The 14818-nt window shown below is 33.0% G+C and overlaps 1 protein-coding gene across 5 annotated transcripts in view; it reads left to right on the plus strand.

Annotated features, from left to right (window-relative positions):
* Positions 1 to 3595: 3595 nt before the first annotated feature.
* LOC139976813 (uncharacterized) overlaps positions 3596 to 14818 on the plus strand; it is a 177517-nt gene continuing 166294 nt past the window's right edge. The window contains exons 1-6 of one of the 5 annotated variants that reach the window (XM_071985611.1): positions 3596 to 3644; positions 4512 to 4529; positions 5406 to 5423; positions 6289 to 6306; positions 12255 to 12385; positions 12721 to 12867. In XM_071985611.1, the coding sequence (XP_071841712.1) occupies positions 3611 to 3644; positions 4512 to 4529; positions 5406 to 5423; positions 6289 to 6306; positions 12255 to 12385; positions 12721 to 12867 (366 nt within the window). In that variant the 5' untranslated portion in view covers positions 3596 to 3610. Of the gene's footprint in view, positions 3645 to 4511; positions 4530 to 5405; positions 5424 to 6288; positions 6307 to 7170; positions 7189 to 8512; positions 8888 to 9507; positions 9557 to 12254; positions 12386 to 12720; positions 12868 to 14818 lie in introns of those variants that run through there. The other 4 variants (XM_071985612.1, XM_071985613.1, XM_071985615.1 and 1 more) reach the window with 4 other exon arrangements.

The raw sequence follows: 14818 nt of genomic DNA on the forward strand, positions 1-14818 counted from the left end.
GAATACATACAATTAAGGGACCATGGGAATCATAGCTTTCACGTCAGATGTGATGCTTTTAATGTTTACCTGCTGATGAAGGGGAGAACTCTTGAGAAGTAAAGGCAGTATCAAATTATGTTGGTTCACACTAACTTCCTGACAAATGTTGCCACGTCGAACACATTGTTGTGGAAAATATGCGTGCTTAATTGCCATTGTTGTCACTTCAAATTGTCTACGTTGATTGATATTCCTCATAGAAATATCTAATTTTATCATTAAAACCATGCACAATGAAAGCCCCACATACATAGTTTCAAATATTTATCGTTCACACTGTACAGTCACACATTTGGAAGTAAAGTTATGTTTACCAATAATAGTGAGCTGAATGTCAGAAATGTAAAATTGGTCTTTTTTATGTGCTTTCATGAATTTCATGCATTTTGTGTATCCGACAATTTTATTTCCTAAATACTGACGCTTTATTCATTTATCTTGTTTATTTACAGAGACAAGTGAGTATTTTAATTTTTATTCAATGACCAACAATTCCAAACTTTTATCTTGTTAAAATCTAGTAAGGTATAAGCTAGTTTTAGTCAATGGAATTAAGTAAATTTGTCATGTGTATTCATTCAGCCCTATGCTATTGAGATAACAACTAGTTTTCTGTTTCAGTTTTCTGTTTTTTTGGATAATTCAAACTTTCATTGCTTTAAGACATTTCATGTTGAGTTTATTTTTTAGTTATGAAAATAAACCCCTGTACACTCGCTATAAGTATATGTTACATTTTATAATGTTAATAGCTAATCACAATAGATGATCATATATAGTTTCAAATATTTATCGTTCACACTGTACAGTCACACATTTGAAAGTAAAGTTATGTTTACCAATAATAGTAAGCTGAATGTCAGAAATGTAAAATTGGTCTTTTTTATGTGCTTTCATGAATTTCATGCATTTCGTGTATCCGACAATTTTTTTTCCTAAGTACTGACGCTTTATTCATTTATCTTGTTTATTTAGAGAGACAAGTGAGTATTTTATTTTTATTCAATGACCAACAATTCTAAACTTTTATCTTGTTAAAATCTAGTAAGGTATAAGCTAGCTAATAGTTATGAAAATAAACCCCTGTACACTCGCTATAAGTATATGTTACATTTTATAATGTTAATAGCTAATCACAATAGATTTGAGTTAGAATACATACAATTAAGGAACCATGGGAATCATAGCTTTCACGTCAGATGTGATGCTTTTAATTTTTACCTGCTGATGAAGGGGAGAACTCTTAAGAAGTAACGGCAGTATCAAATTAGGTTGGTTCACACTAACTTCCTGACAAATGTTGCCACGTCGAACACATTGTTGTGGAAAATATGCGTGCTTAATTGCCATTGTTGTCACTTCAAATTGTCTACGTTGATTGATATTCCTCATAGAAATATCTAATTTTATCATTAAAACCATGCACAATGAAAGCCCCACATACATAGTTTCAAATATTTATCGTTCACACTGTACAGTCACACATTTGGAAGTAAAGTAATGTTTACCAATAATAGTAAGCTGAATGTCAGAAATGTAAAATTGGTCTTTTTTATGTGCTTTCATGAATTTCATGCATTTTGTGTATCCGACAATTTTATTTCCAAAATACTGACGCTTTATTTATTTATCTTGTTTATTTACAGCGCGTAATGAGTATTTTATTTTTATTCAATGAACAACAATTCTAAACTTTTATCTTGTTAAAATCTAGTAAGGTATAAGCTAGCTAATAGTTATGAAAATAAACCCCTCTACACTCGCTATAAGTATATGTTACATTTTATAATGTTAATAGCTAATCACAATAGATTTGATTTAGAATACATACAATTAAGGAACCATGGGAATCATTGCTTTCACGTCAGATGTGATGCTTTTAATGTTTACCTGCTGATGAAGGGGAGAACTCTTGAGAAGTAACGGCAGTATCAAATTATGTTGGTTCACACTAACTTCCTGACAAATGTTGCCACGTTGAACACATTGTTGTGGAAAATATGCGTGCTTAATTGCCATCGTTGTCACTTCAAATTGTCTACGTTGATTGATATTCCTCATAGAAATATCTAATTCTATCATTAAAATCATGCACAATGAAAGCTTTACATATATAGTTTCAAATATTTATCGTTCACACTGTACAGTCACACATTTGGAAGTAAAGTAATGTTTACCAATAATAGTGAGCTGAATGTCAGAAATGTAAAATTGGTCATTTTTATGTGCTTTCATGAATTTCATGCATTTTGCATATCCGACAATTTTATTTCCTAAATACTGACGCTTTATTCATTTATTTTGTTTATTTACAGAGACAAGTGAGTATCTTAATTTTTATTCAATGACCAACAATTCTAAACTTTTATCTTGTTAAAATCTAGTAAGGTATAAGCTAGTTTTAGTCAATGGAATTAAGTAAATTTGTCATGTGTATTCATTCAGCCCTATGCTATTGAGATAACAACTAGTTTTCTGTTTCAGTTTTCTGTTTTATTGGATAATTCAAACTTTCATTGCTTTAAGACATTTCATGTTGAGTTTATTTTTTTCGTTATGAAAATAAACCCCTGTACACTCGCTATAAGTATATGTTACATTTAATAATGTTAATAGCTAATCACAATAGATTTGAGTTAGAATACATACAATTAAGGAACCATGGGAATCATAGCTTTCACGTCAGATGTGATGCTTTTAATTTTTACCTGCTGATGAAGGGGAGAACCCTTGAGAATTAAAGGCAGTATCAAATTATGTTGGTTCACACTAACTTCCTGACAAATGTTGCCACGGTGAACACATTGTTGTGGAAAATATGCGTGCTTAATTTCTATAGTTGTCACTTCAAATTGTCTACCCTGATTGATATTCCTCAAAGAAATGTTAAATTTAGTCATTAAAACCATGCAACAATTAAAACCATCCACCATATAAGCTTTACATATATAGTTTGAAATAGCTATCGTTCACAGTGTTCAGTCACAAATTTGTAAGTAACGTTATTGTTAACCAACAATAGTAAGCTCATTGTCAGAAATGTTAAATGGTTCTTTTCTATGTTCTTTAAAAAAAAATAATGCATTTGGTGAATCTGAAGCTTCTTTTTCATAAATACTGACACTGTATTCATTTATTTTGCTATTTACAGAGAAATTCTCAACTCGTGAGTATTTTACTTTGTGTGCAAAGACAATTTAAAATCTGATCGCTTTAGGACTTTGTGTTGTTCTTCTTTTCAATTAAAAAAATATATATACACTCCCCATAATTATATGTAACATTTTATTATGTTACCAGCTTATCACAAAATGTAGCTTGAGTCAGAATACATACAATTAAGGAACTAAGGAAGTCAGAGGTGCACCTTGGAAAATTTACATACGTAGTTTGAAATAGCTATCGTTCACACTGTACAATTACAAATTGAGAGTACCGTTAATGTTACCAATATTACTAATCTGATTGTCACAAAAGTTAAACTGTTCTTAATTATGTTCTTTGTAAATGCTTATAAATTGAGTGAATTTAAAGCTTCTGTTTCATAAATACTGACGCTGTATTCACTATGTTGCTATTTACAGCGAAAATCCCCTCGCCTCGTGATTATTTTACTTAGTGTACAAAGACAAAAAAAATCCGCAGTCTTATCTTTTTTAAAGCTACTAATGTAAACGCTAGCTTTAGTAACTTGGATTAAGATACTTCAAATTATGCCCGTCATGTTGATTAACAAAACCTTCTTACGTTTGATAATTAGCTATGGTAAATATTCATGTGTATCTTATTTCAGTTTGTAGCTACTGGGTAAACAACTAGTTTGCTAATCTAGGTTAAACTGTCTTTTTTAAGACAATTCAAACTCTGATCGCTTTAGGACTTTTATATTGAGTTTCTTTTCAAACACATACACTCCCCATAATTATCAGTTACAGTTTACAATGTTACCAGCTTATCACGAACTGTAACTTGAGTCAGAATACATACAATTAAGGAACCATGGACGTCAGAGGTGGTACTTTCAAGTTAACCAGCTGATAAAAGGGAGAATTCTAAGCACTAAAGGCAGTAACGCATCATATTGGTTCACACTAACTTCCTGACAATGTTGCCACGTTTGACAAATTGTTGTGGAAAATATGCGTGCTTAATTTCTATAGTTGTCACTTCAGATTGTCTACCTTGATTGATATTCCTCACAGAGATATTTAATTTATTCATTAAAACCATGCACCAATTAAAACCATGCACCGTGGAAGTTTTACATATATAGTTTGAAATAGCTATCGTTCACACTGTACAATCAGAAACTTGGAAGTACCGTTAGTGTTACCAATAATACTAATCTCATTGTCACAAAAGTTAAATTGTTCTTAACTATGTTCTTTGTAAAAGTTCATAAATTTAGTGAATCTAAAGCTTCTGTTTCATAAATACTGACGCTATGTTCACTATGTTGCTATTTACAGCGAAAATCCCCTCGCCTCGTGAGTATTTTACTTAATGTACAAAGACAAAAAATCCGCAGTCTTATCTTTTTTAAAGCTACTAATGTAAAGGCTAGCTTTAGTTACTTGTATTAAGATACTTCAAATTATGCCTGTCATGTTGATTAACTAAACCTTCTTACGTTTGATAATTAGCTGTGGTTAAATTCATGTGTATCTTATTTCAGTTTGTAGCTACTGGGTAAACAACTAGTTTGCTAGTCTAGGTTAAACTGTCTTTTTTTAAGACAATTCAAACTATGATCGCTTTAAGACTTTGATGTTGAGCTTCTTTTCAATAAAAAAAACCCTTTACACTCCCCATAATTATATGTTACATTTTATTATGTTACTAGCCTATCACACATTGTAACTTTAGTCAAAATACATACAATTAAGGAACCAAGGAAGTCAGAGGTGATATTTTTAATTTTACCAGCTGATAAAAAGGAGAAGTCTTTAAGCAATCAATGCAGTAACGCACCATGTTGGTTCACACTAACTTCCTGACAATGTTGCCACGTTTGACAAATTGTTGTGGAAAATATGCGTGCTTAATTTCTATAGTTGTCACTTCAGATTGTCTACCTTGATTGATATTCCTCACAGAGATATTTAATATATTCATTAAAACCATGCACCAATTAAAATCATGCACCGTGGAAGTTTTACATATATAGTTTGAAATAGCTATCGTCCACACTGTACAATCAGAAACTTGGAAGTACCGTTAGTGTTACCAATAATACTAATCTCATTGTCACAAAAGTTAAATTGTTCTTAATTATGTTCTTTGTAAAAGTTCATGCATTATGTGAATCTAAAGCTTCTGTTTCATAAATACTGACGCTATGTTCACTATGTTGCTATTTACAGCGAGAACCCCCTCGCCTCGTGAGTATTTTGCTTAGTGTACAAAGACAAAAAATCCGCAGTTTTATCTTGTTTAAAGCTAATAAGGTAAAGGCTAGCTTAAGTAACTTGGATTAAGATACTTCAAATTGAGCCCGTCATGTTGATTAACAATAACTTTTCACGTTTAATTATTAGCTATGGTAAATATTAATGTGTATCTCATTTCACTTTGTAGCTGATGAGTTAACCACTAGTCTGCTAATTTAGGTTAAACTGTCTGTTTTAAGACAATTCAAACTCTGATCGCTTTAGGACTTTTATATTGAGTTTCTTTTCAAACACATACACTCCCCATAATTATCAGTTACAGTTTACAATGTTACCAGCTTATCACGAACTGTAACTTGAGTCAGAATACATACAATTAAGGAACCATGGACGTCAGAGGTGGTACTTTCAAGTTAACCAGCTGATAAAAGGGTGAATTCTAAGCACTAAAGGCAGTAACGCATCATATTGGTTCACACTAACTTCCTGACAATGTTGCCACGTTTGACAAATTGTTGTGGAAAATATGCGTGCTTAATTTCTATAGTTGTCACTTCAGATTGTCTACCTTGATTGATATTCCTCACAGAGATATTTAATTTATTCATTAAAACCATGCACCAATTAAAACCATGCACCGTGGAAGTTTTACATATATAGTTTGAAATAGCTATCGTCCACACTGTACAATCAGAAACTTGGAAGTACCGTTAGTGTTACCAATAATACTAATCTCATTGTCACAAAAGTTAAATTGTTCTTAATTATGTTCTTTGTAAAAGTTCATGCATTATGTGAATCTAAAGCTTCTGTTTCATAAATACTGACGCTATGTTCACTATGTTGCTATTTACAGCGAGAACCCCCTCGCCTCGTGAGTATTTTGCTTAGTGTACAAAGACAAAAAATCCGCAGTTTTATCTTGTTTAAAGCTAATAAGGTAAAGGCTAGCTTAAGTAACTTGGATTAAGATACTTCAAATTGAGCCCGTCATGTTGATTAACAATAACTTTTCACGTTTAATTATTAGCTATGGTAAATATTAATGTGTATCTCATTTCACTTTGTAGCTGATGAGTTAACAACTAGTCTGCTAATTTAGCTTAAACTGTCTGTTTTAAGACAATTCAAACTCTGATCGCTTTAGGACTTTTATATTGAGTTTCTTTTCAAACACATACACTCCCCATAATTATCAGTTACAGTTTACAATGTTACCAGCTTATCACGAACTGTAACTTGAGTCAGAATACATACAATTAAGGAACCATGGACGTCAGAGGTGGTACTTTCAAGTTTACCAGCTGATAAAAGGGAGAATTCTAAGCACTAAAGGCAGTAACGCATCATATTGGTTCACACTAACTTCCTGACAATGTTGCCACGTTTGACAAATTGTTGTAGAAATATGCGTGTTTAATTTCTATAGTTGTCACTTCAGATTGTCTACCTTGATTGATATTCCTCACAGAGATATTTAATTTATTCATTAAAACCATGCACCAATTAAAACCATGCACCATGGAAGTTTTAGATATATAGTTTGAAATAGCTATCGTTCATACTGTACAATCAGAAACTTGGAAGTACCGTTAATGTTACCAATAATACTAATCTCATTGTCACAAAAGATTAATTGTTCTTAACTATGTTCTTTGTAAAAGTTCATAAATTTAGTGAATCTAAAGCTTCTGTTTCATAAATACTGACGCTGTATTCACTATGTTGCTATTTACAGCGAGAATCCCTTCGCCTCGTGAGTATTTTACTTAGTGTACAAAGACAAAAAATCCGCAGTTTTATCTTGTTTAAAGCTACTAATGTAAACGCTAGCTTTAGAAACTTGGATTAAGATACTTCAAATTATGCCTGTCATGTTGATTAACTAAACCTTCTTACGTTTGATAATTAGCTATGGTAAATATTCATGTGTATCTTATTTCATTTGTTAGCTACTGGGTAAACAACTAGTTTGCTAATTTAGGTTAAACTGTCTTTTTTAAGACAATTCAAACTCTGATCGCTTTAAGACTTTGATATTGAGCTTCTTTCCAATAAAAACCTATACACTCCCCATAATTATATGTTACATTTTATAACGTAACTAGCTTATCACACATTGTAACTTTAGTCAGAATACATACAATTAAGGAACCAAGGAAGACAGAGGTGATACTTTTCAGTTTACCAGCTTTAAAAGGGAGAATTCTAAGCACTAAAGGCAGTATCGAATTATGTTGGTTCACACTAACTTCCTGACAAATGTTGCAACGTTTGACTAATAGTTGTTTAAAATATGCATGCTTATTTTCATTGTTGACACTTCAGATTGTCTACCTTGAATGATTTTCTGATAGAAATATCAAATTTTATCATTAAAACCATGCACAATGAAAGCTTAACATATATAGTATCAAATATTTATCGTCCACACTGTACAGTCACACATTAGGAAGTAACGTTATGTTAACCAATAATAGTGAGCTGAATGTCAGAAATGTAAAATTGGTCTTTTTTATGTGCTTTCATGAATTTCATGCATTTTGTATATCCGACAATTTTATTTCCTAAATACTGACGCTTTATTCATTTATCTTATTTACAGCGCTTGGTGAGTATTCTACTTTGTATTCAATGACCAACAATTCTAAACTTTTATCTTGTTAAAATCTAGTAAGGTATAAGCTAGTTTTAGTCGATGGAATTAAATAAATTTGTCATGTGTATTCATTCAGCTGTATGCTAATGAGATAACAACTAGTTTTCTGTTTCAGTTTTCTGGGTTTTTAGATAATTCAAACTTTCATTGCTTTAAAACATTTCATGTTGAGTTTATTTTTTAGTTATGAAAATAAACCCCTGTACACTCGCTATAAGTAAATTTTACATTTTATAATGTTAATAGCTAATCACAATATGATTTGAATTAGAATACGTACAATTAAGGAACCATGGGAATCACAGCTTTCACGTCAGATGTGATGCTTTTAATTTTTACCTGCTGATGAAGGGGAGAAATCTTGAGAAGTAAAGGCAGTAACGCATCATGTTGGTTCACACTAATTTCCTGACAATGTTGCCACGTTTGACAAATTGTTGTGGAAAATATGCATGCTTAATTTCTATAGTTGTCACTTCAGATGGTCTACCTTGATTGATATTCCTCACAGAGATATTTAATATATTCATTAAAACCATGCACCAATTAAAACCATCCACCATATAAGTTTTACATATATAGTTTGAAATAGCTATCGTTCACAGTGTTCAGTCACAAATTTGTAAGTAACGTTATTGTTAACCAACAATAGTAAGCTCATTGTCAGAAATGTTAAATGGTTCTTTTCTATGTTCTTTAAAAAAAAATAATGCATTTGGTGAATCTGAAGCTTCTTTTTCATAAATACTGACACTGTATTCATTTATTTTGCTATTTACAGAGAAATTCTCAACTCGTGAGTATTTTACTTTGTGTGCAAAGACAATTTAAAATCTGATCGCTTTAGGACTTTTATGTTGCGCTTCTTTTCAATAAAAAAACATATACACTCCCCATAATTATATGTAACATTTTATTATGTTACCGGCTTATCACAAAATGTAGCTTGAGTCAGAACACATACAATTAAGGAACCAAGGAAGTCAGAGGTGATACTTTTAATTTTACCAACTGATAAAAGGGAGAATTCTTAGCACTAAATGCAGTAACGCATCATGTTGGTTCACACTAACTTCCTGACAAATCTTGCCACGTTTGACAAATTGTTGTGGAAAATATGCGTGTTTAATTTCTATAGTTGTCACTTCAGATTGTCTACCTTGATTGATATTCCTCACAGAGATATTTAATTTATTCATTAAAACCATGCACCAATTAAAACCATGCACCATGGAAGTTTTAGATATATAGTTTGAAATAGCTATCGTTCATACTGTACAATCAGAAACTTGGAAGTACCGTTAATGTTACCAATAATACTAATCTCATTGTCACAAAAGATTAATTGTTCTTAACTATGTTCTTTGTAAAAGTTCATAAATTTAGTGAATCTAAAGCTTCTGTTTCATAAATACTGACGCTGTATTCACTATGTTGCTATTTACAGCGAGAATCCCTTCGCCTCGTGAGTATTTTACTTAGTGTACAAAGACAAAAAATCCGCAGTTTTATCTTGTTTAAAGCTACTAATGTAAACGCTAGCTTTAGAAACTTGGATTAAGATACTTCAAATTATGCCTGTCATGTTGATTAACTAAACCTTCTTACGTTTGATAATTAGCTATGGTAAATATTCATGTGTATCTTATTTCAGTTTGTAGCTACTGGGTAAACAACTAGTTTGCTAATCTAGGTTAAACTGTCTTTTTTAAAACAATTCAAACTATGATCGCTTTAAGACTTTGATGTTGAGCTTCTTTTCAATAAAAAAAAACCTTTACACTCCCCATAATTATATGTTACATTTTATTATGTTACTAGCCTATCACACATTGTAACTTTAGTCAAAATACATACAATTAAGGAACCAAGGAAGTCAGAGGTGATACTTTTAATTTTACCAGCTGATAAAAAGGAGAAATCTTTAAGCACTAAATGCAGTAACGCACCATGTTGGTTCACACTAACTTCCTGACAATGTTGCCACGTTTGACAAAGTGTTGTGGAAAATATGCGTGCTTAATTTCTATAGTTGTCACTTCAGATTGTCTACCTTGATTGATATTCCTCACAGAGATATTTAATTTATTCATTAAAACCATGCACCAATTTAAACCATGCACCATGGAAGTTTAACATATATAGTTTGAAGTAGCTATCGTTCATACTGTACAATCAGAAACTTGGAAGTACCGTTAGTGTTACCAATAATACTAATCTCATTGTCACAAAAGTTAAATTGTTCTCAATTATTTTCTTTGTAAAAGTTTATGCATTATGTGAATCTAAAGCTTCTGATGTGATGCTTTTAATTTTTACCTGTTGATAAAAGTGAGAAGCCTTAAGAAGTAAAGGCGGTATCAAATTATGATGGTTCACGCTAACTTCCTGACAAATGTTGCACATTTGACAAATTGTTGTGGAAAGAATAATAGTAAGCTCAATGTCAGAAAATTATTTTTGTTCTTGTCTATGTTCTTAAAAACCTTTTATCCTTTTTAAAGCTAGTTAGGTTATAGCTATTATTGCTATTTTGGATTTTGATAATTCAAATTAATCACATCATGTTGATTATCAACAACTTCTCACGTTTGATAAGTAGCTATGGTAAACATTCATGTGTATCTTATTTCAGCATAAAGCTAATTAAGTAACAACAAGTTTTCTGATCTAGGTCTAACGGTGTTGTTAAAGATAATTCAAAAATGATCGCTTTAAGATTTTTATGTTGGGCTTCCTTTCAATAAAAAAAGCCTCTACACTCCCCATAAATATATGTTACATGATTTAATGTTACTGGCTAGTCGCAATATTAGTTTTGATTTAGACTACATACACATTAAGAAGCCATGATAATCAAAGCTACCTATTAAACACCACATGCTACAATTCGTTCTTACCAGCTGATAATGGAGAGAATTCAAAAAACTAAATGCAGTAACGAATTATGTTGATTCACACGAGCTTTCTGACAAATGTCTCCACGTTTGACAAATAGTTGTGGAAATTATTCATGCTTTTTTTGATAGTTGTCAACTCACATTGTCTACCTTGAATACTATTTCTGTTATAACTATTTAATTTGATCATTACAACCATGCATATTTAAGTTTCACATATCTGGTTTGAAATAGTTTTCGTTCACATTGGACAGTGAAAAATTTGGAAGTAATGTTAACCAATATTTTTAGACTCAATTTTAGAAAATTTAAATTGTTCTTTTCTATATGCTTTAAAATTATGACGCATTAAGTGAATCCGAAGTTTTTTCCTAAATGCTTACACTCTATTCATCAATCATGTTTAATCCAGAAAGTAAAAGGCAGTTTTCTAATTTGGGGTTTTATAAGCATTTATTTAGATGATTAAAAAGTTTAATGCTTGAGTTTTTTAATATTAAACCATATTCTAAATGGACAATGGGACCTGTACTCTCTCCAAAATTATATCTTACATTTTATATTCTCAAAATAAAATAAAACTGTTAGCAAACTGCTTATCCACAAGAAAGCCTGAGAAGAGAGAGAGAGAAGGACAAAGATAGAAAGGTGTGGAGAAAGAAAAGGGTGGAAGAGAGCTATGAGAAGAGGAGTGAGGGGGGGGGGACTTCAGAAAAGTTAGTAATGTCTTTCCTGAATGTTGAGCCCATGAGGTTGAATGGTGCGAAGGCGTTGCATCCACAGCCTCTCTCTGCTGATTCGTACTAGGTCAGGCCGGCTACCTAAGGATTCAATACCCTGTAGGGACATGAAGTTAATGGTATGGTTGGGAAGGCTAAAGTGTTCTCCAACTGGAGTGTTCTCTTCATGGGGTTGACTGTGGATCTGTGACCATAGAATTGCTTCTTTAGGGTGGTTTTGGTTTCGCCAACATACTGGATGCCGCAAACTTTACAAGAGATCAGATATATGACATTAGTGGTTGTGCAGTGTTAGTTCTCACAAATTTCAATATACGTGCCTTTTCTCCATAGTTGTCACTTCAGATTGTCTACCTTGAATAATGTTTTTGTTATTACTCTCTAATGTTATCATTAAAACGATGCACCATGAAAGTTTTACATATCTGGTTTGATAAACGATGCTTCTCCCCCTCCCAACTGTACGAAAGTTGAAGGTTGATACTTTAATTCAGTAGTTGAACATATTTATCTTATATTTCAGCAATGCATTTTCCATCTGAGTTCAAAGCCAAGATTTTTCGTGTCATCCCTTTGGTTTTGATGTGCAAGGATGCTACTCGTGATATTTCCTTCATTATCGTTATATGTGAAGATGATGAAAACGTTTTCAATGTAAGTGTCAATTTGTTTTAGCTATAATCATGTTTGCAAATGCATTAGGGTCTTGATTGATTTGTTGCATGGAATTTAAAACAACTGTAACATCTTCACCATATTATGTTAGAGAAAAGAAACTTTGCTGTTGATTCTGTTTTTCCCTGTTAAATCAGTCTTCTATATGAATTTGTGAAAACAATTAGTTTCATCACTGAATACTAGAATCCCATCGTGCAGCTCATTACTCTACTTTTTATTAAAGTCCCATATGAAGTGATAATAAAGAAATACACCAGCAATGTAGAACAACTTGAACATATGTTAGAGAAATGTTTATTTTTCAATTCAAGAACGATTTGAGACAACTTGTGGAAGCAGAGTACCTTCCATTGGACAACTATGATACATTGCTGATAAATTGCTCAACACTACCAGTTGAGGTTAGCTGTACTCTTCAGAATACAGAAGCAGTAGTCTTGCCTACTACGATGGAGCGGGTTAGTATACATACACCTAGCTAGGATTCAGATATGGCTGGATGTGTTCAGGTTGTTTTGTGTCAGATTGCATTGCTAAATACATGTATACTATGTTTGTATTATAGAATGCTCTTAATATGTAACAATTCATAACTGAATATTATTATATTACATGTTCTTGGGCTTATAAGGATGCTTGAAAAATGGTTAATACCGGACAGCTGGTAATTTATTATAGTTCAATGCACTGGCTGATGGTATATATATGGGCAGTTACATAGTTATGGACGTACACTTCGGAGAGCTTAACAAGGTATGTAATCCAAGCCAAGAGTATTACTTTACTTTTACATGGCCCAGTCATGAACCTTACCTAGTACTATAATCATGACAAATACCAGCTGCCCGACTTTCATTGTTGCCGAGTAACAATCTAAACATAACCGGTAATGGACGTATGCAGAGAAACTGATTTTGTAATTTTGTTTTTTATACATTTCAAAAACTCTGTTAAGATTGAGGTCTTCAAAACAGATCAAGTGCATGTGCCTATTAGCAGGACTCTTAGCTTCCAAATACAAATATTAATTAATTTATATCATGCTTCTAATTTGCTACCAAAATTGGAAATTTAGTAGGACGGTTGACCTTTTGGTGGAATTTCCCATATGCCATTTTGCTTTAGATGTTAAAGACATATGTGCAGGCTGGTAGAGTTAAGGTGGAGTGTTATAGTCATGGCCACACATGATAATAATACTTGCTGGAACTGTTCTGATATGCTGCAGGTAAATTATGCAGATTATGAATTTGTGATCTAATAAGTAACTGAACAGGACGGAATTGTTATCAGTTATCTACTGGTAATTTAAGACGGTTACGAAAAGCGTGGCGAATTTAATATCGAATTTAAGAATTACATCATTTGATAAAGAAGTTTTAAGTTTGTAGTGACTTACTTGACTGACTTAAGTGCATAGAACGCTGTGTCCCTTTGACCTCTGGCGAGTAATCCTCCTCCAATCTGGTCTATCTGCTGCGCAGCTTTCAGCAGCTTGGGTTGTCATACCTAGGTCTTTCTGGATTAGGTCCTTCCATCTTGAAAGTGGTCGTCCTGGAGGTCTTGGCTGCTGAAGTCATTCTAGAATGCTTGGTATGGAAGCCGATGCTCCGGCATCCTAAAGACATGGCCGGCCCATTTCAGGCGTCTCTTGCAGATTGCAGCATTGATGGCAGTTGTGACATTCAGCCGTTGTCTGATGGTGTCGTTCCTCACTTTATCTAGGGTGGAGACACCAATATTGCTCTGAGACATCTCATTTCAAAGACATCAAGTCGATGACGATCTTTTTCACGGAGTGCCCAGGATTCAGAACTGAATGTTGCTATTGGCAGAATGAGGGCCTGGTAAATCCTTACTTTCAGTGATCTGGTGATGTCATGGTTTGACCAGATGGTATTTTTCTGTCTTCCAAAAGCCCAGGAAGCCAACCTTATGCGGCGTTTGACGTCTTCTTCCATTGGGGACATTGCTGCCAAGGAAGACAAAGTTGTCAACTTTCTCAACAGGTACTTGGTTAAGGAGAACATCTTTGGTGTCTTCAGACATTATTTTACACTTTGTTGGTTGATTTTCATTCCCCATCTTGTGCATGCTTCTTGAAGTTTGTTGGTGGCCTCCTGTAGGCTGTCAAGGTCCATTTCTATGAGAGTGGTGTCATCGGCATAACGGATGTTGTTTATACACATGTTGCCCATCTTCAGACCTGAGTCAAGATTTTGTATCTCTTTCATGACAAACTCCAGGTAGATGTTGAAGAGACAGGGAGATATTAGGCAGCCTTGTCTGACACCAACTTGAACCTCAAACCACTCAGTGATCTTTCCATTCACCATTACAGAGCACTTTGTTTTCTCATACATCCTTGCTATGAGGTCTACTAGCTTTGGATCTACTCCAATTGAGCGC

Source organism: Apostichopus japonicus, chromosome 12, assembly GCF_037975245.1.
Source record: "Apostichopus japonicus isolate 1M-3 chromosome 12, ASM3797524v1, whole genome shotgun sequence".
NCBI lineage: Eukaryota > Metazoa > Echinodermata > Holothuroidea > Aspidochirotida > Stichopodidae > Apostichopus > Apostichopus japonicus.